We start from the raw sequence: 17,136 nt of genomic DNA on the forward strand, positions 1-17,136 counted from the left end.
GCAAAAATAAAATGTCCAAAGTGAAGCTAATGAAAGCTTTTATCCACAGACTTCAACAATATTGTATTGATTATAACCTGTCAATGTTAGCCACTTCAGAAATTGTATTGTCTGGTTATTGTTATAGGTATAAAAGAGTGACATTGTTTAAAACACCTGGTTGTTCCTTGAAAACAACATTAAACTTCTCTCGTATGCTTTTTGTATAAATTTGCTTACAGAAAGCTGGTTATTTATTTATATATGTTTTTTTTATTTTTAATGTTTCCTTTCCTCCTCATGCATGAAGTGCAATGTCTTGTTGACATAGGGTTAAGCCATAGCCCATTCGCCCTTTCCTGCATATGGATTAATCCATTTTGGGATCCAGGGGTTCTATTGATTAACTCAGCTGCTGATGAGCAGAAGAGAAAGAAAATGAAAGCATACATCTATCAGTAGATAGGGGACTTTATGAACAGTGACTTCAATTTGGCAGTTGTTTGTTTTTAGCCAGACTTGAAACTAGTTCTTGCTGTATCATGCGCACACTATTGTATTTGATTTGTGTGGCTTTTACTATGTATATATGTTATATTTTAAATAATAATAATGTTATTAACATTTTGGTTAATAATGAAAAATAATATCAAAATGTATGAAAACATTTCAAACTGCAAGAGATGTAAAAAAAACCTGATTAATGTACAATCACTTAAGTATGTGTGTAGATGATCTAATATGATGCTAATGGTTTTTGCCATTATGTTTAGTGTAACTCTTAGTGTAATGTCTATAGATTATTTAAGCTATTAAAAAACAAAGGAACACATTTATTGCAATAAATCTGTTTGCAGAGCATGCGGCATAGGTACTCACCTACATACATTTCAGTGACAAATACGTCCCTGTAACTGGGGGATCAGTACTCGATATTGCCAAATACTGTAGCTGTGTTCAATATTGCTGTACCTTGGGTCAAACCAGGGTGAGTGGGGCATTGATTGTGATCACCTCTTCTCTGTTCTGCCAGGTCAGTGTTCAGTCAGTCTGAGGCCGCGGAGTCCATGACGGATGATGAACCGTCAGCAGACCTGGGATCAGGGTGGGGAGGTATGTTTATGTCTAGACTGCTCAAATTATAATTCCCTCATTTTTCATCCTTTGCGGTAGTGGCTGTTTGATCCATTTGGTGAACTAGAAAGGGTTTTCATCTGAAACTGAAAGGTATGAGAGTAAATACATGGGGATAGATGTGTTACATGTATATTTTTTTTTTTTTTTTTTTTTTTTTTTGCGTGTGTGCAATTTGTAATTTATGTTTGACCAGAAAAAAAAAGCACAAATCTGGACAGTATAATTTGCTCAGTAGCTTGGCGCCACTTACAAGGCCATGATATCAGAATGGCCCTGCTTATTTGACGGTCAGCATCACAAAGACTTACATTCATTAATCAAACCGGGGCATCCGTGGCTCAGTCGGTTAGCGCGCTAGCACAGCGTAATGACCCAGGAGTCTCTCAGCAATGCGGTCACTGTGAGTTCAAGTCCAGCTGATGCTGGTTTCCTCTCCAGCCGTACGTGGGAAGGTCTGCAAGCAAGCTGCGGATGGACATGGGTTTCCTCCCTTCATAATGCTGGCCACCGTCGTATAAGTAAAATATTTTTGAGTAAAACACCAATCAAAGAAATAAATAAATTTAAATTGGACAGTTGTAAAGATTTACGTTAAAATTGTTTCCATGAATGATTTTCACAAAGAAAATTTCCAAAGTCTAGTACAATAAAAGTAGAAGCCTCGTTTATAACAGTAGTTCAGTTAAAATTCCAGTTCAGCTTAAATTGAGGTCGGGTAAAGAATATGAAATTCCCGATTTTTTTCAGTGGGATTTCAAACTGTTTGAGCCTATTCTCCTATCCGAACAGAGCAAATTGTATTTGTGGATGGAATTCAGGGATCCTTATCCCGGTTTAAGTGAAACTATATTCTGACACTGATTCATCAGGCTATGCAGGGCTGTGAGGATTACTGTGAATCTACATGTACACATAAACTCGTGAAATATCATGGTTATAAAGATAAAATCCGAAAAATTCCAAATTCACTGCAGTTCACTCATTCGTTTGTTTTTCTGGGTGCCATTAGTTTGGTATATAAATTAGATCTGGGTGGGTATTCACCATCAGACTGTAAAAGTGATTCCATGCATTTCAAATACTTTTGACCTCTAATATTTATGTACCATAAATCCCAAACAATGTACATCTGACTTATCTTCCTCATTTATTTTTCATCCATTTTTCTTCATTATATTGTACTAAATTTCCATGTTCACAGCTAAGAAATATAAAAAAAACTTGGCCAAATCGCGTTTTTTGCTTTAATTATTGTGACTCTTTTTATGACAATGATACAGCGATCATATTACGCCACATTTTTTTTTTTATTTTGTCATCAGATATCCGTCACAAGAGAGAGGAGATCAAAGAGAATCTGACAGAGAGTGACCTGGAAAAGCAGGTGGAGTTGGTGTTGCAAGAGACTGAGACAATCTGGTTGCTGGACATGCCTGGTGTTTGTGTGTCAGCAGAAAATGAAGAGGCAGATAGCATTAGGGAGCGCAATCAACGCTATATTGAGGTCTGCATCTGATTGAAGCACTCTTTGTATCACTACTGTATGGACATGTACTCTTTATATCAACTGGGCCTGCGTGGCCAAGGGGGTTAGCATGCTAGCACGACGCAATGACCCAGGAGCCTCCCACTAAGTGTGAGTTTCCCCTTGGCTCTGTCTGGTTTCCTCCCACCGTCGTTGTCATCGTATAAGTGAAATATTGTTGAGTATGGTGTAAAATGCCAATCAAATAAATGAAATAAATCTTGATATCATTACTGTATGTATATTTCTTAGGCCATTGCCATTTGAGTAACAGTATAATCATTATCAGGGATTACACTCTTTGGATATAGCACCGATTCTAGTGTTGAAAGTTGGTGTAGACTATTCTGGGTTTTGAACCAGTGACCTGAGAGTCAGGCTGACATGTATTGCTGACGGTTTATTATTTTACTCAGAGGTACTCGGTGGTTCATAACCCTGATCAGTTTTAACTGATCTTCAGCTCTAGAATCTGTGCTGTATCCAGAGAGTGTAATCCCTAATTACGACAGTACTGCTTGTTGAAATCCCACTTTCTAAATCACATTTACCAGTCTGATGGTTTTTACATTGTTAGGCATGTGCATATGTACACCCTGTGTTTTTGAATTCACTTTAATATTATACATATATAAAGATATCATCCGTAATAATCCAGACTGCTTTGGTGACCTAATGGTTAGAGCGTCCGCCTCAAAATCGGAAGACCCCGGGTCGGATCATACCAAAGTGTAACTTTAAAAATGCTACTTACTGCGGCCTCGCTTGATGCTCACAACTGAGAAGTTTGAGCAAGGAAACATTACAACTTTGGCCTGGTGTCAGTATAATAAGACTGAAAAATGGTTAAGTATGACCTTAAACCCTAAGCATTTCTTCATTCTTTAATAAAGCAGATGGCAAGTGTGCATGACGCACGGGTATCAGGGAGGACAAACAACGGCACATCTCTCTGTTAATGTTTGTATTAACCCTCAGTAGTCACACACAGATCAGCCACTTTTTGTGCATTTTATGTGAATCCCTGAAACTTTACATGGTTTCAGGTCAAATGCTTTCAAAAATGAACACACACAAAAAGAGCCAGCTGAATATTAGGCTCTATGTACCCAGTGTAGCTTAGTGGGTATCCTATGTGTTATTAATATTTTAACATGACAAATGTATGCTCTTTTTTCTTTCAGCTGTCTAAGAGCCGTGCTGGTAATGATCGTTATGTGGAGAAAGGAATGAACACCTTTAATGAGCCGTACAAGTTCAAAACTATTCAAACTCAGAGGGTCACGTATAGTGTAAGTGTCGCGTTGTACGTCATCTGAAATCTTGTCACTTCCGAAGAGGATAAATCTGTATTTATATTTAGTTTTGTGGTTAAATCGTCTGCCGCAAAGTCGAGAGACCTGGAATCAAACCTTGGCGGGGTCATATCAAACACTTAAAAAAAAAATGGTACTTGTTGCTGCCTCAATTGGCACTTTGCGCTGTCCTTATAATGTGTTGATCAGTGTAATATAATCTGGGTGGGCTGTCCTGTCTTGTGCCTTCAACTTATGCCTTAGCATAAAAAGACACAGTAGATATATATATAAGCACACAAGACGACTCCTCGTCATCATTACTGGGAAATTGTTGAATGCAACATTAAAAAAAAAAAGCTAAGCATACATATTTTGTTGCTTGGAAGAAATGAAATTGGGGGGCCTCCATGGCTCAGTTGGTTAGCGCGTTAGCGCAGCGTAATGACCCAAGAGTCTCTCACCAATGTGGTTGCTGTGAGTTGAAGTCCAGCTCATGCTGGTTTCCTCTCCAGTTGTATGTGGGAAGGTCTGACAGCAACCAGTGGATGGTCGTGGGTTTCCCCCAGGCTCTGCCTGGTATCCACCCACCATAATGCTGGCCGCCGTGGTATAAGTGAAATATTCTTGAGTGCGGCGTAAAACACCAATCAAGTAAATAAATAGATCAAATGAAATTGGCATGGCTTCAGCTGATCTTGGGAAATTCGTGAAAGTACATCTGTATATCTACGTATGTAGAAAGGTTTTGAAGGTCTTGTTAGTAAAGCCCTGGAGACATTTTGTGATATAGTCCTTTCAGTGTTCGATATTATATTGTACTATAATTGCAAAGAAAGGAACTGATAAACTACATGTAATTTTCCAACCAAAATGCCATCCATTAATCCTCATGAAGGTTGCAAGTTATGCAGAACATCTGATACAAGGTTATTGAAAAACATTTTCTTTCATAAGTGGAAACCCTGCCACTGCATTTAACTGTCGGCTTTGTTTTAATTTATAAGCAGTCACTTCATTAGCAATTATTCTCTTGTTTAAAAAGTAAAAAGTTCAAGGCAAAAGTGTATATATGCAATGATGAATGTGAAACGGCGAATCACAATGGATTTATGATATTGGAGTTGCAGGATTGTAAACTTAATTGCTGTATCTTTCAACAAATGTTGACTTATAAAAACATGTCAGACAATAAAGATTTTTTACCGTCAATTCTACAGGATGCTGGAGTTATGGCAACCAACTGGGATATGTATGATACATATGCAGCAGAAGAAGATGCCAAAAAAGGTAGGGAGATAGTAACATAGGGAGATAGCTGTGTTCTAGCTAAGGCAGCATCAATCAATGTTGTTACTGAATGAGATTTACTAAAGGGAGATCACTGACAATGACTGTGTGATTTCAGCTAATATGTGTTACTTCCCCTTAGATTAAAAATTGAAAACTGTTCACCTGGTCTTATTGGTTACATGTGAAATTTTCTTGTGCTTGTTTGAGGGTTCTAATGAAGGAGGAATCCTTTACATCATAAACACTGCTTAACTAACAAGAGGAAATTAACTATTAATTAATTATTAGATCAATATTAAGTAGAAGTGAAAACATGTTTCTGAGTAACATTTAATGTGCAAAGAAGTTTCAGAAATGTTTGGGCAGAAATGTTAGAATAAAATTTACGTGTCAGATAAAGCAATTTGCCATGCGGCAACCTCTGCTATCAAAACAAAACTAATGAAGGAAAAGATAAAGCTGTCATTGAATGATAGACCCAAAACAGATTAATGCAACATAAATGAATATGTTGGCTGTAATTTTTCAAATTCATTCTTCTTTGGGGAGAGCTGAAATAATTGCTTTTTTCCTGAGTGTTATGTAGAGCATCCACTTCGGATGCGGTGGATCCAGGATTAGTCCTGGTTCGGGTGACACCTAACACCTTAAAAAAGAGGAAGTTGTAACTTCCTCGCTTGTCATTCAGCATGAAGGGGGTAGTGCAATGACTGGTCGACCCGTATCAGCATAACGGCTCAGACAGGGCGACTTACTTGCCTTCGGTGAGTCATCTCAGTGAAGCAGCACTAGATAAAAGAGTGGTGGAAATCCGTCCTGCAACAAGGAGACACATTATATGCACTCTAAGGACTCCTTTGTCGTCATATGACTGAAAAATTGTTAAGTACGACGTTAAACCTCAGGCAATCACTCACTCATTCACTCTTGAATGTATGGCGTAAACTCTAGGCAGTCTACATGTACCTGCAGGTCTATATGTAGCTACAAAGGAAAGAATCTCTATAGGCCTACATGTATGCACGTAAATGTCTTCCGATTTTCTCACCCCTTTTCATTTGAACTTCTTCATCAACTTCACACTTTCCTGATCCAGGTGTATTTCTAGGACCCACTATAAGGTAAATGACCTTTAGTTTCACCCATAGACTGGGAAAGTGTATCCCATGATTCATTGCGTTGATTGTGGCTCTTACTGACTAGGCACCATGGGAGCGCATAGGGCATTTTCAGGAGATTATATGGACAGCCATGGAAAAGTCGTGGAATTTGATTTATCTGTGGGTGTTCTAAGCCTGACATCAGTCATGAGGAGTTTTAGTATGGTGTGGAGTTGGCAGTTGGATGTACTTCTTGGTATTTGCCACTGTGCCTGCTGAGCCATTTTACTTAGACTTATAAAATTTCTTCACTTTTTTTGTCTCTACCACCATGTCAAATCTAGTAAAAACAAGTCACAGTATTTTAACATTATGGTTAAGCTCCTTTTTGTGAAGTATTGGTTTTTCATGTCAACACTATTTGAAGAGGTTGAAATAAAATGACCCTGTGTATTTTAACACCAAGCATTGCCTATTTGCCACTCTGCCATTGTTGACATTACATAACTGGGGGCCATCTTATGATACTTACAAAAATTTGTGGTTTTGACTTTGAATTACCTTTGATTTCAAGTTATTGAATGTTTTGGATGCATGTATTTGCCAGGCAGTACAGATGAAGAGGAAGAGGACCATGAAGGGACTATTAGTCGACCAATCAGTGAGACTAAAACAGGCAGTGGTGAGGAAACAACACGTGACCGGGCGCGCTTAGCCTCGGCAAGGTCCAAGTCTAGCGGCAGGGCTACTTTAGGTATGCAGGCCTGTGAGATGTTCTCAGATATTAATGTTTCAAATTGAAAATGCTTTAACTATGGCGTAAACTGAGCCAAAAATTAATAAACAATAATTTAGGACTCATTTTACACTAATGTTAAAAGTTTAAATTTTGATTTAAACGCTTATTCTTTGGACTCATTAGGTTTAAATTTTTTATGCTGAAAAGGATTGTGTTCTAATAGAGAAATGTATCCCAATTTGAGCCTCATGGAGTCATAGGTGATCACAGGTGAAATAAAATGTATAGTAACCATGGTGACAGGTGCTAAATAGAACAGGCAGATACATACTTGTGAGAACTCATACATACATTCATTTAGCCTTGAGCTGTATTCAGTTGGTCGATCAGCATTTAAAGAGTAGCACAAGGAAACGATCACATCAAAAATGTTTCCTAACGTTTAGTTTCTTACAAGTGACACATTTTGTTTCATTCATGCACCTTATAGGATCATGAGGTTTGAGCCTTTTTTGTTAAGTTTGATTAATTTCTTATTAGAGAAACCTAAGCGTTGGTATCAAAAGTATTATTTTATTGGCTTAATGTACTTCTGAAATTGTATTTTTACAGGCCAGGCTTCAGGTGAAATACTGTATTTACTGTTGAGAACTCAGTTATTCAATCAAAGAATATCGAAAGTAATAAAGTCATCTTTTCACTTATCCTTTTTCTTGCAGTTTAAGTTTAAATCCCCCAGTTAATTTTGTTTATGTATTTGTTTTTGTTTTCTTCAGAGAGCCGTGGTACTATGGTATCCTCCACTGCAGGAACAGAGAGTTTGTTCACCAGTAAAGACACAGGAGTCACCGCTGTGTACCCAGATGCTGCAGGCAGCACCGAAGAAAGCATTCTCCAGGTACAGTATATCCCCTAAAGTTAAGCCCCTCCAAGTGACACATTTTGCAAACTGCTTTGGTGGATTGTTGGTTGGAGTGTCCGCCTCGAAGTCGAGAGATCCAGGATCAGTATCAGGTCTGTCCATGCCAAAGACTTTAAAAATGACACTTGTTGCTGCCCTGCTTGGTGCTCCCACTGAAAAGCTAGAGCAAGGTATTTATTTATCTATTTGATTGGTGTTTTACGCCGTACTCAAGAATATTTCACTTATACAATGGCAGCCAGCATTATGGTGGGAGGAAACTGGGCAGAGCCCGGGGGAAACCCACGACCATCAGCAGGTTGCTGACAGGCCTTCCCACATACGACCGAAGAGGAAGATATTATGAGCTGGACTAGAACTCACAGCGACCACATTGGTGAGAGACTCCTGGATCATTACGCTGTGCTAGCGTGCTAACCAACTGAGCCTCGGAGGCCCCTAGAGCAAGGTAACGGTAACGTTGGCCTGATGTGAGTTAAATGTGATCTGGTGTGGTGTCCTGTCTGGTGTCCTGATACTTAGGGCAAGTTCATACCACTTAGACAGTATGGACTGGCTCTGCCACAAGAAGACACATTATATATACAAACACCCTAACTGAGGTTGTTGGATGACTGATAGATTGTTAAGTACAATGTAAAAACCCAAGCAATCATTCATTCATTCATTCATACATGCATATTTGGATGACTCTGATTGATTCGTCCACCTTACAGGGCCACGAAATTTGAGCATTTTCTTTCTCAGAAAACTTTAGTATTGGCCTAGTATTAGTTTAAGTCCTATGGGCCAAACTTTAGGTGAAATACATTAAAACATACAAGTATAATGACATATGTTGACATGGCAATCTCAAGCTTTGACGGAGAATAAGCAGGATTCCGTGCCTTCTCTGTTTGGGGCCTTGGAGGCAATAAACAGTTTATTAAAATGCTTGCATTGCTAATTTGATGCTTACATGAAGTTTGTAGGATATCACTTGCCTTGCACCAGTATGTCATATACAGCTTTGACCTAAAATTTTGACCATGACATTGTGACTCGTTTTCTTTGATTGTGATGTTGGAAAGGTATTTTGAGGTTGGTTTGGAATGTATCAGGTAAAACCTGCTGGAAAAATATTAGTTTCAGCACCAAGAGTAATATTTTATGAGCTTTATTCACCTCTAAAAATGCATTCTTTCAGGTGACTTAACTAAAGCAAGTGCATTGAATAATGACATGACAGATACCAACCACAGGAACTCAAGGGCAAATATGTATGTCGTCACTTGTGCAAGTTTTTGAAATACATAAAAACTACATCTGTGTAATGACTTGGTTGCATGCTATAAGATTTCTTCTGGTTTACAGTCTGACCGTTTGAAGAAGGACTTGTTCTTCATGGAGAGGGTTGTGAATCTAAACTCATACCAGTCCAAGCAAGCCTCCTTTAGAGGATTCTCTACAGTTGAAGGTACATTTACTCTAAATAGATTTCATGTTTACAAATAAAAAACAAAGTCCTATTTCATTTAAGTGAACATAAACAATGAGATAAAGTCAGTGCCATTCAAAGCACCGTGTAAAACACTGTTTCCAAAAATATGCTGGCTTATGTTATTGCAAGTTTTGGTGCAACATAAAAAACGTTTAAGGTTGGATGAAATTTTGTGGCCTTTTCTGACCACATTTTTATGATGTGATGTCCCATCACTTTCTTCATAAGGATTTCCCTTACTTGCCAATTGAACATTTTGCAAATACTTTTGTTTTTGACAAGGTACCTTTAGATCATTCTAAGAAGTGGAATCCATGGATTTTTGGTGCTTAAAATGAGCGTGAAAAGTCTATGAAAAATGTGGTCTCAAAGACCCACCTTAGAAAACAATATATTATCATTGAATTTCTTAGTAAGGTAAAATGTGAAAAAAATCAATTTTAAGTAATTCTAGACACATTTCATTGTTTTTTTTTTTCATTTGAGAAACCTTAATTTTTACTCTATGTATGCTTTAACATGCTTTAATGTCCATCTTCCTATCTGGAGGAGCGGTAGATCCAGGGTCAGTCCAGGATCGAGTCACATCTAAGACTTTAAAAGAGGAAGTTGTAACTTCCTCGCTTGGCGTTCAGCATGAAGGGGATAGTGCAACGACTGGTTGACCCGTATCAGTATAATGGCTCGGGCGGAGCGGCTTACTTGCCTTCAGTAAGGCATCTCAGTGAAGCAGCACTGGATAAAAGAGCAGTGGAAATCCGTCCTGCAATCAGTCATTTGACTGGAAAAATGTTAAGTACGACATTAAACCCCAAGCACTCACTCTCGAAAATTGAACTTGTGGATTCCCCCATTCTCATTGCAAGGGGTGGCCTGGTGACATAAAGTGGCTGATGACACCCTTGTGGACCAGTTTTACCTGTGTTGAAGGCTTCTTGTCTTCCACAAATATGTCGTGCTTATTGGTAAATTACACGTGGGAAAATCCCCTTGTAAGTTAATGCGAAGTTCCAAAGTTCCAAATTTAACTTGGTCATTCCTGTTTGCTTCACCCATCAGACAGATGGGTGTAAAGAAAAACATGCTTCAATGTAACATTTTTATTACTGTTCAAGATATTGACAAGGAGAAGTCTGAAGCTGTGGGAGGACAGATCAGTGTGGCGGACATGGGCCCTAACCTGGACAGGTTGTGGAGTTATAACTGTCCCCTGACCAAAGGCAGGAATGTCAGCTGTCTCTCATGGAATAGCCATAACCAGGTCAGTGTTAAATACGGGGTGGGTGTGGCATTCACAGGCCACCCCCTTGCGAATGCAATGAAAGCACCTTTGATGTCACTGTAGTAAATACAGTTAGTCTTTCTTCCCACCAAATGATGGGAATCGCTTTGGTGGCCTGATGGTCAGAGCGTCCGCCTCAAGGTCAGGAGACCTGGAATCAAACTCGAGGTCAGGTCATACCAAAGACTTTAAAAATGATACTTGTTGGTGCGTAGCTTGGCAATCAGCACTGAGAAGCTAAAACAAGGAAACAGGATTGGTTGGCCCAGTGTCATTATAATGTGAGTGGGGTGTCATGTCTGGTGTCTTCGGCATGATACTTCAATGGCGGCAGCAGCACTTTGACGGAATGGACTCACCCTGCCACAAGAAGACACACTGTATGTACACATAATGATGAAGCCTTGCCATATGAATGAAACATTGTTAAGCATGATGTTAAACCTCAAACATTCATTCATTCATTTACCAAATGATGGTCAGTACCAAGCTATTCAAACCAAGTGCAGTTGTCTGTGGAGTGACAGTTGTAACGGTTGTTGTATTTATAATACCTGGTGTATGCATAAGTTATAACAATTGTTGTATTTATAATATTTGGTGTATGCGTAAGTTGTAACGGTTGTTGTATTTATAATACCTGGTGTATGCATAAGTCATAACAATTGTTGTATTTATAATATTTGGTGTATGTAATAATAAGTTGTAACAGTTGTTGTATTTATAATATGTGGTGTATGCATAAGTCGTAACAATTGTTGTATTTATAATATTTGGTGTATGCGTAAGTTGTAACAGTTGTTGTATATATAATATTTGGTGTATGCGTAAGTTGTAACAGTTGTTGTATTTATAATACGTGGTGTATGCATAAGTCATAACAATTGTTGTATTTATAATATTTGGTGTATGCGTAAGTTGTAACAGTTGTTGTATTTATAATACCTGCCTTTTCTCCTGCAGGATCTAATCGCTGTGGGCTATGGACAGTATGACTTCACCAGACAGAAACCTGGCCTGGTCTGCTGCTGGTCACTAAAAAACCCAGAGGTAAGTACATAGACTTTATACAGGATCTCATTCTTAAACCATCCTTTTAATTTATAAATTTTTTTGTATTTTTTTTTTTTTCTCTTTGCAGTTGAAATGATTTTGTCATTTAGGTGATACATGCTTATAGATGTAGCTTATTGATAAGTAAGTTTATTAAGTGTTGATAAGCATATAAGATTTCTTATAAGAACTTCTGAAAACTGCAGCATACCAAACAAAAAATAAATCTGTAATACAATCAGATTGCAGCTGTACTAAACAACAGTAGCTCTAAATTTCATTGCTTTTTTCTTCCCCCCCTTTTTTGCACAGTATCCAGAAAGGACGTACACATTTTCAGAGGGAGTTACAGCTTTAGATTTCTCAAAGGCTAACCCAAACTTATTGGTAGTAAGTATATGCTTTGACTGAAGTACTATTTAATTCTGCCAAAGAAATAAGGGAATGTACAATGTAGAAAGCTCAGTCATATATTGAGAATCAGTGGTGATTCTCAGTGATTCTCTGCTTGATATTACTTTGTTCCTTTTCTAGAACCACAATCATATTTATAACTAAGTTGCCCATCAAAGAAGGCTAAAATATTAAACAACTGACTCATAAAGGGAGGTAATTGTGTTCAAATTCCAAGAGGGCAGAAATTGCGTGTGGGGCTTATTGCCTACGAGCTGGATGTATGTATTGCTTTGTGAAAACCAAAAATCAGGAAATGGTTAACTTGAGTTAGATATATTTTATGCAAGATTGAAAACCGGGCAATTATGATTGGCTTAAAGTTAAGCATAAACTCTCACACATACAATATGGACTTCTTGTTTAAAAAAGAAAATAATCGTGATTTTTAAATACTGGTCAGGTGAAAAAGCAATTTTCATGATAATGCAGTAGGTAAGATCTTTTTTTTTTTTTTCCACTACTACATGTACATGGATAAATTGTTACGTTGTCTTTTTTCTTGAATAGTTGATGTTACGTTAAATATTTGTCTTCATTCCTTTGACAGGTTGGTTTATATAATGGGGGTGTGGCTATTTTTAATGTGAGGTCTACCACTGATGAGCCCATCATAGACAATTTGTAAGTAGTGTTTAGAAAGTACAGAAATATTTTTAAGTTATTTTGACTTCAGAACTTATCAGCCTTATGATTGGAAGCCAATCTTGTTCTGATCAATGTATTTGCAAATGTACATGTCTACATAAACATGTCCATTGGAGACTAAACCAAAGGTAACCAATACTTTATTTTTTTATTTACTTCATCGGAGTTTTACATACTGAAGACATTTCACTTCGTTGAAAGTGGCCAGCATTATTATGGGAAGAACTGGGCAGAACTGAAGTGAAAACCATGATCATTCGCAGGTCGTTGGCAGATGAATAAATATTTAAATAGTTACTTATTATAATCAAGCTAAATGTAGATTCCGAAATAAAATGTAAGTACACACACATGTAACTGTCTTACTTCCTTTCCATTATTTGTGCATTCATATATCACTTGAATTGTTTCTATGGTTAAATAAAAAATGGAAAATAAACATTAAACTTTGCCTATTGGCAATTGCTCTGGATAGCAGAAACAGCACATGAAGCAATAGATGTCCATTCTTTTTTAAATTGCCCAGAAGTTGATTAGAAAAAATCTCAAATAAATACAAAACTCTGCTTATCTGCAGTTCGTCACCGGGAAAGCACACAGCCCCAATCTGGCAGCTACACTGGATAGAGAAGGAGCGGGGTTCCGGGGAGGAGAGAGCAGAGGTGCTGGTCAGTGTGTCCACAGATGGCAGGATCACACAGTGGTCCATCAGGAAGGGATTTGAGAGTTATGGTATGCTTACATGAATACAAAAGTTGTCCATCAGTATTCATAATACATTGTATTTTCTTCTAGTAGTTCAAGACCCCACGCTAGAGAGTAGAGTTTGCTTCGTTTTAGTCCCCAAAATGTACCCCTGAGGACTTGGTATGTCCGTTAGTCAGTCACTCAGTCAGTCTCAAAACAGTTTTCAAGATTTTTCTTAATCATGCATTTGCAGTTCATTGGATTTCAGCGGTTTATGGTATTGAACTTGAGGCTTCACCATGACCATGAATTACAGATCATATTTCAGAGAGTTTCATACTTGATGAAATGATGTCCGTTTTGGTCCTGTTAAGACATTTTTCGTTTGGCTTCAACGTGACAAAATGCTTTGGCTTCAGCGTGACAAGTTACAGATCGTGTGTGACTATTGGAACTACTTTGTACTGTTGCGGGTTGTGACAACAGCGCCTCAGTATTCTGATGGCTCAGACCATTTAAGGACATGTATTACAAAAGCAATAAATACTTCTTTTATTGAGCACAATCTTGATACAGTTGGTTTGCTGTTGCACAGATCTGATGAAGCTGAAGAGACTGCCGACCAGAATGCAGGGCAGTAAGAACAAGGAGAAAAAGGGAGAGGCTTTTATTTCTAGACACGCTGGAGGCTTCTGTGTGGATTTTCAGAAACATGACACAAATATCTACCTGGCCGGCACAGAGGAAGGTCATATACACAAGTGCTCATGTTCTTACAATGAACAGTACCTGGAGAGCTATAATGGACATGCTGTAAGTGGATATCCAGTCAGATGGGGTTGGTGGGGGAGGAGGTGGGGGGGGGTTGATGAGGTGACATTGTACACCTGCAGCCCTTGTCTGTTTAAGTGGTAAAATTTAATAAACCCAAGAAACTTACCTCTATTCTTTTACACTGCAGTTTTTGTGCAATATGGCTAGTTTCTATGAGCAACTGAAAAGAACAGAAAAATTCACACCTTATTAAAGCATTAAACAGCTTCAGCACAGCATGGTCTGAGCAACTGTGGGAATCTGTTTCCTACTGAATTAAAATAATCAGCCAGTTTTGTACATTTACATATTGTGTTGCATTTTCAGATTTTTAAAACCATTTCAACTTGACAGCAGGACATTTCTTCGTGCTTTTAGTATTTTCTCCACCTTTCACTTTTTAATATTAATACAGTATGGACATTTAGCACAGAGGTGAGGTTGTTTTTGAAGTGTTTGCTCAGCTTTTGCCACCCATAAACCTTTGGTAAACTCATGTGAAACAGGTTTAAAGCGTGCAATTAAACAAATGTATAGATGACACATTTTTCAAGCAGTAACCTGATTGGTGTTGATTTCAGGGTCCTGTGTACAAAGTGCTGTGGTCACCGTTTGTACCTGACCTGTTCCTTAGCTGTAGTGCAGACTGGAGTATCAGGATGTGGCACCAGGACCAGATCAGCCCCATCCTCAGCTTCTTCTCCTCAACCGTAAGTCATGTATACCAGAATTGAAAACTAAGGAAGATTGGAGTATGGCTCCATAAGTCACATCCGCGTCTTAATATAGTAGAACAACATATCTCTATGTTATAGCATTGTTACAGTGGTACCCAGCAGTCATGCACAATTTAACAAATTTCATGTATTTTCTTGACATCTAGTCTCAAGCATGCAGTGTAGTTTCAAGTGAAAGACAGATAAAAAAATTTCAAAAAATACAGATAAAAAACTAGAACTTTTGTGCCTAAAGTCTGCAGTGTTGTGAAGAAGCACAACTTGAGATAAAACTTATATAGAATAGTATTTGTATTTGAAAATCACAGTACCTCACCGAAATCAGTGAATAGAGACCCTTTGTCTTGTGGACTCTTCGTTTCTTAAGGTCAAAAGTAAGCTCCGCATGTCTGTTAACACCACAAAATGAACATCTGTTTTCAGAAATCTGTATTTGACATATGCTGGTCTCCTCGGTCGTCTGTGGTGTTTGCCTGTGTGAATGAAGCGGCCGTGGAAGTGTGGGACCTTAGTGTCAGCACGTGAGTACACAGGCTCTTTAACCTTGTCTCAGTGGAGTGGTAATTTACTTATATTATAGAATTATTTTTGTTACCTTTTTTTTTTTGGCTGATGGGAATTGTCGTAGTGTGCCGCATCTGTCGGTCCGGTCCAAACATGAACGTCACAACCACTTAGTCGTGGGGAAAAACAGTATTCATTTTCAGTGACCTTTGGGGGCCTCCGTGGCTTAGTTGGTTAGCCCGCTAGCGCAGCATAATGACCCAGGAGCCTCTCACCAACGCGGTCGCTGTGAGTTCAAGTACAGCTCATGCTGGCTTCCTCTTCAGCCGTACATGGAAAGGTCTACTAGCAACCTGCGGATGGTCATGGGTTTTCCCGGGACTCTGTCTGGTTTCCTCCCACCATAACCCTGGCCGTCGTCGTATAAGGGAAATGTTCATTTCCTCTTACTTTAAGAGCTCCAGCGTCTTGAATTGAAGACATAATTACACTAAACGCATTACACTTGTTACAGGGGGGCCTCCATGGCACAGTTGGTTAGCGCGCTAGCGCAGCGTAATGACCCAGGAGTTTCTCACCAATGCGGTCGCTGTGAGTTCAAGTCCATACCGTATGTGGGAAGGTCTTCCAGCAACCTGCTGATGGTCGTGGGTTTCCCCCGGGCTCTGCCTGGTTTCCTCCCACCATAATGCTGGTCGCTGTTGTATAAGTGAAATATTCTTGAGTATGGTGTAAAACACTAATGAAATAAATAAATAAATGATCTACATTGGAAAGATCACTTGGGTTATTGAAGTTCAGTGAAGGGCTTGCAAATGCTTTTTCTCTCAAAGCTTTGAAAGAAACTCCAGTGTTGGCGCTGTTTCATTTTTTTTTATTTTTTATTTTTTTTATTACATGTTACATAACATATTTTTATGTCATTTTACTTCGCTCTTAGTGATATTTGACTTGTAGAAATGTGATGACAGGGCTGGAATTGAACGAAACCTTGAGACCATGTACTTGGAGATGACTGTCATTGTCTGGCATATAACTGCTATAGATAAAAGAAAAAAGTTTAAAAAAAAAAAAAAAAATTAATTTTGTTACGTACATATTGTTGAATAATGACTATATTAAAGATATGCTTAAAAGTCTTCCAATTTGGGTGTCCTCCCACCATGTGTGCCACTGTTGTATAAATGAAATTTTCTTGAGTATGGCATAAACTCCAATCAAATAAATAAATAAATAAATCTTCCAATTTGGGGGATTACCTTGGCAACCACTGTCATTAATTTTTTTATTCTGGCATCTGGCCAGGTTTTTTATCTGCTAAGTGAAAATTTGGACTGAACAGCTTTTGGATCCAATTTGATAGAAGTCTATAAATAGATATATCTATGTGTGTAGCTGACTGAAAGTACAATTTTCAGATGCACTTAGGCTTGTTTATACCTAAAATGTTTTTCAGCTGCATTCAAGAAAGCTATTTTATGGTTATCAG

General features: G+C 38.3%; 1 protein-coding gene across 1 annotated transcript in view; it reads left to right on the forward strand.

The window, feature by feature from the left end:
- Window positions 1-766: 766 nt before the first annotated feature.
- The window catches only part of LOC135471958 (dynein axonemal intermediate chain 4-like), a 31,119-nt gene continuing 14,749 nt past the window's right edge, over window positions 767-17,136 (forward strand). The window contains exons 1-15 of the mRNA XM_064751423.1: window positions 767-1,092; window positions 2,439-2,620; window positions 3,826-3,933; window positions 5,157-5,226; window positions 6,937-7,083; window positions 7,845-7,966; window positions 9,344-9,446; window positions 10,586-10,731; window positions 11,716-11,802; window positions 12,118-12,195; window positions 12,809-12,882; window positions 13,484-13,638; window positions 14,189-14,406; window positions 14,988-15,116; window positions 15,567-15,664. Of these exons, the coding sequence (XP_064607493.1) occupies window positions 1,047-1,092; window positions 2,439-2,620; window positions 3,826-3,933; window positions 5,157-5,226; window positions 6,937-7,083; window positions 7,845-7,966; window positions 9,344-9,446; window positions 10,586-10,731; window positions 11,716-11,802; window positions 12,118-12,195; window positions 12,809-12,882; window positions 13,484-13,638; window positions 14,189-14,406; window positions 14,988-15,116; window positions 15,567-15,664 (1,763 nt within the window). The 5' untranslated portion in view covers window positions 767-1,046. The remainder of the gene's footprint in view (window positions 1,093-2,438; window positions 2,621-3,825; window positions 3,934-5,156; window positions 5,227-6,936; window positions 7,084-7,844; window positions 7,967-9,343; window positions 9,447-10,585; window positions 10,732-11,715; window positions 11,803-12,117; window positions 12,196-12,808; window positions 12,883-13,483; window positions 13,639-14,188; window positions 14,407-14,987; window positions 15,117-15,566; window positions 15,665-17,136) is intronic.

Source organism: Liolophura sinensis, chromosome 7 (assembly GCF_032854445.1).
Source record: "Liolophura sinensis isolate JHLJ2023 chromosome 7, CUHK_Ljap_v2, whole genome shotgun sequence".
In the NCBI taxonomy this organism is placed as follows: Eukaryota; Metazoa; Mollusca; class Polyplacophora; order Chitonida; family Chitonidae; genus Liolophura; species Liolophura sinensis.